The sequence below is a fragment of the Culex pipiens genome, chromosome 3 (assembly GCF_016801865.2).
Source record: "Culex pipiens pallens isolate TS chromosome 3, TS_CPP_V2, whole genome shotgun sequence".
In the NCBI taxonomy this organism is placed as follows: Eukaryota; Metazoa; Arthropoda; class Insecta; order Diptera; family Culicidae; genus Culex; species Culex pipiens.
The window spans coordinates 9011726-9022565 of NC_068939.1; the positions used below are offsets into that span (position 1 = coordinate 9011726).

Genomic DNA, 10840 nt, shown 5'->3' on the forward strand with positions numbered 1-10840 from the left:
TGTCATAAATTTTTAGTAATATTTGCAAGCAACAACCAATCTCTATTGAAAAAAATATTGCTTATTAACGACAAAGTTTTTTGCATTGGTCTAAAATATTTCATTACATAATTGTGGTTTACATCCCCATTTAGAATTATGAGATTTTAAAATTTATCTAATACCACAAACAACACAAAGAGCTGTGACAACCGCAACAGCAGACGATACCGTGGATAGGTGGTGAGGGGGGCAGGGCCAAAGCAAAGTCTCAGCCCCAACACCCACTGTCTCTACCCTCTTATACTATTCGAGACTGTATGAAGAGCCAATCCCATCCCATCCAGCTCAGCAAGACAAGAGCCAGATATTGATAAGCCAATCTCCTTCCTTTTTCGTCGTCATGTCTGCACAAAGAAAACGATGCAGTTTTTTTTGTGCATCTTTGAATCGTTTTTTTTTCGGGTTGAGCAATCGATTTTGTTGAACAATTATACTAAATTTTTGCTATGCTGCGATTTTGTCGTCGACGACACTGCACCCAGAAAGGGTCGAGCATAGAAACAGTGCGAACGAGCGACTAATTCGAGAGAAAATGGCTGATTAAGTTACAACTATGTGTCTGTTCTTTGCGTTTGGAGTTTAGTTGGGGAATTTTGCTGCAATTAGTTCGATTTTTGCTCTCTCTCTTTAAAGTGGGATTGATTACGAAAATTGGGGCCCTGCACTTACCTCAGCAGTGAATTGAAGGTAATCCCTGGATGACCCCGTAGAACCCGCGCTGGGAGGCACGATTCCGACAATTCCGCGAGGAGGCTGGGAGTGAGTTGGCCAGTCACTTTCTAAACGTCGACGACGACGACGATGGCAAGAAAAGTCAGCAACCAAAACAACGAAAATATATATCAATTGCAGCCATATGCAATATTTTTTTTTCTGCTGCTTTTCCTGCTATTACTAATACCATACCTTTCTGAACTGCTACTGCTGTTGCTGCCTTTGCTTTGTGTTACTCCTCCTACTCTCTCTCCGAGCTCGGCTGTGTCTCGTTCAATGTATTAAAAATAATACTACGCTGATGGTGATGATGGTGGCAGAAACAACGACGTCGATCGAATGCTCCTTCTACTTCTGCTTCTGCCTGCCTTGACTGCCTTCACAACTTCACAGCTGATCAGCCCGTTGACTGTGTTGGTGAGATCGGGTCACGCACGACCACGCACGTAACAGTACTGGTAGTACTGCGCTTTGCACTGCTTCCTGGACTCCACTTGACTCTCTCTCTCTCTATCCGTATCAGCTCGCCTAGCTGTTCATTCAACAAACACTTGTGTCTTCTTCAACTACCCCGATTCTGAACACAAACTTTTTTTCCGTGTATTGGTGTGTTGATCCGTCAAAAGCACCTGGCGAGACGATCCCGAACTAACAATCAATGGCTTCTGTCAACCAAACAGCTTGGTACGATCCACTGGCTACTAGATGTCTCTACGGTTGCTTTGTTCAGTCAAACAGACTGCACTCATACACTAGTCTTCTTCTTTGAGTTGTTGTCCGTGTCACAAACACACACTCAAATGTTTTTCGCAGCTTTTGCTTCTTTGTGTCTCTGTATGATTTTTATGTTTTTGTTTACGTTCTACTTTTTCTTTCCAGCGTTTGATACTTCGTCTTTCACTTCACGGGAACTTTCTTCTTCTTACACTTCTTCGTCTGGAAACACTTTAACTGCACTCATCACTTCAGGCTTCGTCTCGTCCTTGTCCATCAGCCCTGTTCTCTCTGTTTAAAACATTGCAAAAAAAATTTCAACCTTGGATCGATAAATTTCAACCCATTATCATCCCCTCGCAAGCCTAACTCAAGTGATTCCAATTCGTGTGTTGACGAGACAATGTCTCAAGTCGTCCCTCTTTCCCCCAATTTTCTCTCTGACCCGTCTCGCAACACACAAAGGAATCGCCCGAAGCTTCCCCGTCATACTACGCACTTGGAGTGCCTCGTAATTCCCCTTAAAAAGTTCCCCCAAACTCGTCCTTGCACCTCCACAGAACGTCGATCGCTTGTGCAACTCAACTCCCCAGAACAACCCTTCAAACGTACCCCTTTTGCCTTGTAGTGTCCGCACCAAAAAAAATATTTCAAAAAAATACCTAGTCTTTTGCACTTATAACTTTTCGCTGCCACGGAGAAAACAGTAATGACGACGACGACGACGAATACACCAAATGTGTGAAGAGACTGCGTATATCTACACGCAAAAAGCTCTACCTGACCAAAGGCAGAACACCACTACCAGCAAAGCCAAGTGGGTTCGTTTCTGTTTTGGTGCAAGTTTGTAAATAAATCGAAACTCGAAACAAGAGAGAGAGCGACTAGGCGAAAACATACGGGAGAGCTGAATAGAAGAGAGAGAAGAGGAGGAGGTCAAGCGTTCCGAATGAGAATGGAGTAGGCCGAGCGTGGTCGTCTTTTTTAAAATGTCAAACTGGCCAGGCCCACCGGGAAGTGTTAGTCATAAATGTGCTTCGTTGTAAAACTTCTGCGAAAACTTCTAAGAGCATTGATCCTGAGCACACGAATTTAAAGCGTTATGACCCCAAAAGCTTGACTGAAACCAGGAATTTGCAACGGATTTCAAGCAATTTACTTAGAAAAAAAATGTTATTGTTTTATTTTGTCTGGAATTTTGCACATGAACTTGTTTCAGCAATTTGATTATTTCTCAGATTTTTTAAAAAGAATATTTTCATTCAAACAATAGACTTATTTAAATTAACATATTCAAGCAAAAATATTTTGACTTGGAATGTTTGTTTAAAAATATTTTTTTTATAATGTAGTAAGTTCAATAGTATAATTCGAGGTATTTGTACTCACAAATTTTCACTAGATACTGTATTTTTTGAAATACTTTAATTTTGATAAACCGCAATATTGGTTTCAAACGAACCGACATTTTAAACTGATTTTCACTACATCAGAGTAGTGTAAAATACTTAAATTTTAACAAGATACAATTTTTAAAATAAAAGTATCATAAATTGCTACACTGTCCATATATGAAAAGTCATCAATTAGGGCCATCCATAAAACACGTGGACACTTTTTTGAAGTTTGAGATATTTTTTTATTATTGAGGTTGAGATATACGCGAAATTTTGAATAATTTTCCTCTGAACATGTTACAATTTTTAATGTGAACTACCAATTTTATAAAAACCTCCGTAAACTCAAATGCAGTGAAAATTAGAACAGGATTTCGTGTGTTTTAAGTGTTTATATTATCAAATTTAATCGAAGGGCACTTTTGATAAATTAATCTTTTTTTTTTGTATGAATTTTCAAGACATTTACAGTTTTTGGGATTTTAAATACATTATTAAAAAAAAACCTGATTCTTTATAAAGATTGGGAAAAAATATTTTATGTACATTTTAAGCATTTTGAGTTTTTCAAAATGTCATCAAAAAATTCTGAATTTTAATGTAAAAAAAAGTTTTTGTAAATTTTCTTTTCTGCTCGATAGAAGCAGAGAGAAGGGATAGAGATATTTCCAAAATTTTAGATTCAGGTATAATTCAAAAGTTAAGCAATAATTTAGGACATTGCCAAGTAAAAAGTACAGTCCAGACTCGATTATCCGAATTTCGATTTTCTAAAGTTCGGTTATCCGAAGGTTTTAATGGGGATTCAACGGTCGAATCATGTACAAAATTTGTTTTTGCATTTTTTTTATTTTCTTGCCTTTAACATCAAATTCCAATTCTACGATCTCTTTTAGTATTTTTTTTGCAATTCCAAAAAAACACCCATTGAGTGAAATTTTAAGTCAAATTTTCATGTATTAAATCAAATTTAATCAAAAAAATGTTTAAAAGTGTTACTTATCGAAACAAGTGCTGAAAAGTTCAACTTTTCAGCACCCATTTCAGTGTTGAAAAGTAGAACTTTTCAGCATTTATTTTGAAAACGTTGCTATCCGATTCTGTTATTTTTGGTACAGAAAAGTAGGCTATTTCGTCGTTCAAGAATGAGAATTCATCAAAAACATGTTAATCCCACAAGGATTTTTTTTATGAAAATGTATTTAAGTTACCGACGATTAAAATATTAAAATGAAATTGAAGGAAATTTTCTTAAATTGTTGCTATAATAACATGTATTTTCTCAGTGGAGCTTTTTCCGCAGTGCGAAAAATTGAATATTTTTTAACAATTTGAACCTGAAGTTCTGAATATTTGTTAAGAACCTTTTTTCTATTGTGAATTTGATTTTGCTTTTTAAAAATGTTATTCAAAAAAAGATCTATTTTCTAAAAAAAACACTGCAAGTAACATGAAACAAACCAATTCAATTTTACTTACCAATTTAATTGTACTAATTTTATCTAAAGCAACGAGATTTTTTTTCATGATTTATTTGATCTGGAATGAATCTGAAAACAATTTTGCTGATTTTTCTGTTATTGTTACAGTCCAGACTCGATTATCCGAAGTGAAATTTTGCCAAGGCCTTCGAATAATCGAGTCTGGACTGTATGTGGTTTTATTAAAGACACCTTATTAGTTCAGTGACATTCCTGTCGTCTATTTTCCTATTTAAAACCCTTTCAGGCTTAGATTATCAAAAATAATGAAAAGTTATTATTGGGATTATATTAAAATTGCAGATTAAGTGTTGCCCAAGGCACTGAATTGAGCTGAAAGTTTTATCAAGATGCAGAGATTGATATGTTTGCATCATTTCATCCAAATATTTAAAAAAACATAAAGAAGACGATTTACGAGTTGCTGCCATGTCTTTTAAAATATCGCGCGTCTCCATCGATTTGCTTCAAACAATGGAGACGCATGGCGTCTCAAGGAAAAAGATAAATTATTTTTCGGAATAACGTTATTCAGTAAACAAGCATTAATTTCTTTTATCAAAAACATATAACATAAATAACTAAATAAATATTGAGAATCATTCGTACACTCCCTCATCGTTCAATATGCTTTGAGCTCGGTTTGTAAAGCTCACAAACACCACTTCTTGAATCGTGTGGTGGTAGAGTGAAGAAATGTAGTGGATAGAAACCAGACAAAATAAACATTTGCGTGATTGAAGCAAAAGAGTCTCTATTTGAACCAATACAAGCTTCTGAACCTGTGTAAGCCATGCATCTGTCGGTCCAGTGAAACTTAGGTCCGTATGTTATCTCGGCGGTCCAGTCAGTCCAACTGGGAATGAACACATCGCCAAGCAACATTACGAAGTAGGTGGTGAAAGGAACCAACCAAACCGAGACCACAACCAGTTGAACGTCAAGCTTCGCTGTGGTGTTCATCGTCAGTCAGTCAGTCTTCTCTCGTAACATGGTCGCAGCAACGAAATCCTGTACGTGGCATACGACGGCGATCCTGGTGCTGTTGCTGATCGGCCTGGCCGGAACTCAACAGCAACCTCAGCAGCAGCAACAACCTCCGCAGCAGCAGCAAGCGGAACAGCAGGAGTCACGACCATGGTACGAAGCCCTTCCGGCGGTGGCCATGGATTACAAGGTGCACATTGAGGCTGGAAAAGAAGACTGCTACTTTCAGTACGTCCAACCGGGCAGCACTTTCTACGTCAGCTTTCAGGTGGGTTGATTTCCCCTCTCGTCAAAGCGCGATCATTCCGGTACAAGAGTGTGTGTTTGTGTGTGTGTCTTTGTAGGTGATCCGGGGTGGTGACGGAATGGCCGGATTTGCCGTGCGGAATCCACGGGGTGAGATTGTGCACCCGTACCAGTGGCAGGCGTCCAGCGATTACACCGACGGATCGTCGATGGGTGGATACTATGCCGTGTGTATCGATAACCAGTTTGCCAAATTTGCGTCGAAGCTCGTGAATCTGTACCTGACGGTGATCCGGTACGACGAGTGGGAGAAGTACACCAAGGAGATTGAGGATTTGAACGTGAACATTAACAACTTTACGGTGAGTAGGGGGCTGACAAGTATTTGGTTGGTTTGTTAGTACTAGAAATGTGAAATGTGGAAATGTGTGGAAATAAGAATGTTGATTAATTTTCTTCGGTAAACGAACGTTTTAAAAAAATATCTTTTGAATTGCAAATTTTATAAGTGGGTTGCTATAATACTATGATATTCGCATATTCGCAACTTTTTTGATAAATTTTCGATTTATTTTTTGAGATTTTAAGGTGAATACTAGGGTTAGTGAATTTTCACGATTTCGCAGATTTCCGTGAAATCTCGTGAAATTTATCAATTTTCTTATATCAATTAATTGAAATAATCACATAATAAATATTTCATCTATTTTGACTTTTTAGGTAAATTTTATTAGTTTTCAATTGAAAAGCGTGATATGAATCATTTGAAGAATTGTTAGCAAAACATACAAAAACATAAAATTGATACTACATTTACTGTGAAGAGAATGCTGCGAATACTCAAATTTTGTTAACAAAAATCAGTCAAAGTAAAAAAAAAATATAGTCGATATTAATTTTTTATAATTTATTTTTATAAATTTTGTCTTTTTCAACCTAAAACTTGTTAAAATTGACTGAGCAATTATAATTTGATAATGTTTTAAAAATTGCATAGATTTTTTTTAAATTGAATTGATTTAATTTTAGGAATTAATTAAAAGCAAGCATGCATGTTAAAGTAAAATTCTTTTAAAAAAAGTCGTTTCATAGATTGAAAAATTGAATTCCATCACACTTAAGAAAAAATTGGGAAAATAGATTGCTATTTAGCGTATCAATAATAGTTTATCAGTTTTTTTTTTAAATTAACTGAATTTAGTAATGTTATCATTCGCTGTAATAAAAAATTAACTATTATTTAATTAGAAAAATTGTATTTTAAAATAAATTAAAAGATTCAATCTTGGTATATTCAAGATTAAATTCATAGTTTTTTTACTTTAAAGTCAAGGTGATTTAAGAACATTGGAAAAAATCTGAGTTCTGTTTAATTTTCACGATATTTGATTATTTGGGTTGATGGTTCCCGTGGAGCATGAGCATGAGCATGAGCATGAGAGACCACCCATGGTTGTCCTTCTCCGTTGCTGAACAGGACCGTAAAATCCTATCAATTCAACGATCATACGCTTCAACGATCTAATGGTGTTTCCCTTATCAACAGCATGTATGAATGCGTTGAAAAGATAAAACATCAAGATCATTAAAACTAGATCTGAAGCAAATAGGTAACAGTCATTGGCCACCAACGGCGCCCGCCATGTCAGTTTGTAGATCTCGAGGGATTGGGACGGGAATGTTAGTTAGCACAGGTTGCTACCAAGGGTGGGTTCTATACGATATCCACACCCCCACGTGTGCCGGAAAACTACTTCTACTTGGGATTTTGTTAGTGGGTAAGGGTAATGGCCAGGATTCAACATAGAGGATGACGATGCGACCCAATAATCAATAAATTTTGTTTAATGGTGTGATGTATTATGCATTCTCAAGGCAAACAGTCGGAGGATGCGGATGAGATTATTCCCGGTTATTTGGTGTTGAGTTTAGCATAAATGATTTAATCTTAGACAGCCGGCTGTGGAAAGATAAAACCAAATAAAATGCGAAAACGCGAAACCGCCCGGACCGAAAACACACACAATCGGAAACGGCAACGAAAATCCTGCGTAATGACCGCGACGCGCACCGTTCAAATTCTCCAAAGCAACTGTCCAATCTTGCGACCTGTCGTAAAGGCATCGAAATTCGGACTTACCAAGAGCATTTACCGCCAATCATAACAAAAAAAAAATATGTTCTATCCCGACCGACGCGTTACTCCTATTAACTTCTATTGGCTTTGCGTGTTTGTATTGATATTAACGTGTTATTAAAACACAAAAACCTAGACGAACTTAACCGGCGTCGTGCCTTCCGATCCACGATGATAAAGGAAGGTCTGATAGCTAGTGAGTAAAAGGACGAAAAAAAATCTCGAGCAATTCTGCAAAGTAACCGCGAGCCGGAATCGACCTGATATTTATAATTTACGCTTTTATTTATATATTAGAAAATGAACGGAATGTAGCAGTACTTTTTTATCACCCTGTTGAAACACACACACACACACACACACACACACACACCTATTTGGGTTGATGGTTCCCGTGGAAGTTAAAAAATATTATTTTTTGTTTTATATTCTGATTTTGAATAAAATTTTGAAGATTTATTTACAGGTTACATTAGTTTTGCCGGTTGATTTTTAATTTAGTTTAAAAAAAAATGAGAAGAAAACTTTAAAAATATTTTGGCTGGGCAAAATGCCACAAAAATTAATTTTAGTTGTTAGATTGTTTTATTAAATCTTGCTTTGATATGAAATAAAATAAAATGTAAAGGGATAAAATAGAAGCAAATCAATCTAGCTATATTGGTCGAACATTGAAATAAGCAGTTCAATAAACGCCAATACGCATTTCCTACATTTTGATTTCAAAAAATATTTAGAGCCCATCCATAAACCACGTGGATTCTTTTTTAATTTGGATTTTTTTTGTGTCACGTTCAAATTCGGTGAAGATTTTTTTTTCAGTTTATTTAAAAATAATAACGTCATGATTCGAAATCCGGACACTTAGTAGCATATTATTTTTGTCATTATCATTGTATTATCATCAGGATTTAGTATAAACAACAATTTTTCATCAGAATTTGAAAATTAAAATGACTTGTTGTTTTCGAATCCCGGACACTGTTAAAAGCTGATTCGAAATCCGGACACTTTTGCTTCGAATTCCGGACACTCGATTTTGCTTATGAATCGCACAAATTTGGACTGAAATGTTAGTGAATGGCATTCTTTAGGTCTCAAATAAGCTGTTAACATCAAAACAATCGATAGTTTATATAAAAATTTGCTAGAATTTAAGCAAATCAAAAATATAAATTTCTGCTTTGCCTTCCCGGTACTTCGAACGCCTATGAAATATTTCAGTTGAAATGTTTCGCATTTTTTGAAAACTTATAATTTTATTTTATTTAATTGTTTTGGCATTGACTACAGCGTTCAAACAAACTTTAAATGAAAGTTGATGTTGGAATTCATCAAATAACACAGTTTTGACATTCATAATGCGAACTTATATCCAAATAATTGATAAAACAAGTTGAAGTGTCCGGGTTTCGAAGTGTCCGGGAACTCGAATCATGACGTTATCCGATAAAGCATAAAAAGTAGTTTCTGTAAGTTAAACATAAGATTTTCATAGAGATTTTAATATTTTTCACGTTCTGCGAAATTTCCGTGAAATTTGGTGTTTTGAAATAAAGGTCCCCGTGAAATTTGCAATTTTTTGCGTGAAAAATCACTACGTGTTATTCCTATTTTGAATTTAAGCTTATAATATGTTCTTACGATTAGCTAATTGCATTAACTTTTTTGAAATCAATTTTTGCTCTTTTCGAAGGTTATTTTGTAACTTTTTTCCTTCAGTAGATTTACTAGATTGTTTTAGCACCCGCAAACTCTGTTCCCAACATTGAATTAATTAGCTGTTCAAAGAAAGTCCACATCTCAGCATAGAATAGTAACTTCACACAAGTAATGCTTCAACAATGAAATAAATGAAATGAAAAATGTTTGCTTCACGTTTTCTGGCATTTGGCATAGATTTATTAAATATTTAGAAAGTCAAAGCTTTAATTCAAAAACATTAAAAATAAATATGTGTTTAGGCTAGTAAATTAGACAAACTGAAAAATTGGTCCAATCTCTAATTTAAATTAAAAAAATCTGGATAACTTTTGGTACAAACTGGGCATAAATTATCTGATAAAAATAACATGCCTTTGAAAGAAATTTTGTAACAGCATACATTAGAATTTCGTGTTATTCTATATTATTATTATTATTATTAGCCTGGGTGTGCACAAAAACTACGAATTCTAAATTCACCTTATTTAATGTAGCCAAGCATAATATTACATACAAACATACAACAATCCTAAGAATTAAATTCGACAAAAACTTGATGAAAACAAGTTTCTAAATTTTATTCAGATATATATAATTATAAAGTTAAAAAAATGCCAACAAATTATTAATAAATTCGTTGAAAACATTGTTTCCCAGTTGTTAAAATTTAAAATTTCCAACATGTCACCACGTCAGAAAATTTATTACGTTTCCAGTTGATAACTGTTATCTACACTAAAAACATCTGCAAAAAAAACAATCATTTTATCTTTTCTCACCCCTTTCCCATAACCACCACCCGCACCCTTCTCCAGGGCACAATCTCGACGGTGGAGCGCAACCTGAACGCCATGTTCCAGTACCAGTCGCACTCGCGGAACACCGAAGCTCGCGACTACGCGCTGATCATCGACAACAACTCGTACGTGCAAAGCTGGTCCCTGCTGCAGATCGTCGTCATCATCCTGACCACCTCGGTGCAGGTGTACTTTGTGCGGAAGCTGTTTGACGTGAAGAGCGGCACGAGCACCAAGATGCGGATTTAGAGGAAGGGGAGTTTTGAGGGGAATACCCAGGTTGTGAAGCAGCGCGAATATCATTCCAACAAACAAATAGAAACCAGCTACCAGCGCACAACGAATGATGAGTGAAGTATTTTTTTTTTAGTTTTCTTTAATTATAACAGCATGTTTCTTGAGATTTAAAAAAGGCTAATTAAGATGCACGGTTAGTCACAGACGGTTCGTATAGTAGCTCCAAAAGAAGAATGATCGATTTTATGGTCGTGTTTCCAGATTTGATACTTATGGTCGAGATAGTTTGTCTCGTCACTTAAAAAGTGAAAACAGTTCATTTTGTAATTTGTGCGTCCGAATGCAATATATATTCTGTTTATCAATAAACAAATGTACATTAAA

At 35.6% G+C, this 10840-nt stretch overlaps 1 protein-coding gene across 1 annotated transcript; it reads left to right on the forward strand.

The window, feature by feature from the left end:
* The first annotated feature begins 5143 nt into the window (after positions 1–5143).
* Positions 5144–10840, forward strand: LOC120426872 (transmembrane emp24 domain-containing protein 5). Its single transcript, XM_039591678.2, has 3 exons — positions 5144–5603; positions 5680–5943; positions 10238–10840. The coding sequence occupies exons 1-3, from the start codon at positions 5340–5342 to the stop codon at positions 10466–10468; spliced, it is 759 nt and encodes a 252-aa protein (XP_039447612.1). The 5' UTR covers positions 5144–5339; the 3' UTR covers positions 10469–10840.

What these genes read in the sequence shown, in the direction of transcription:
- LOC120426872 (XM_039591678.2), top strand. Translation starts at nt 5,340, where the DNA reads ATGGTCGCAGCAACGAAATCCTGTACGTGGCATACGACGGCGATCCTG. An exon ending in CTTTCTACGTCAGCTTTCAG is followed by an intron (nt 5,604 to 5,679) that starts GTGGGTTGATTT and finishes GTGTCTTTGTAG; the next exon opens with GTGATCCGGGGTGGTGACGG. An exon ending in TGAACATTAACAACTTTACG is followed by an intron (nt 5,944 to 10,237) that starts GTGAGTAGGGGG and finishes ACCCTTCTCCAG; the next exon opens with GGCACAATCTCGACGGTGGA.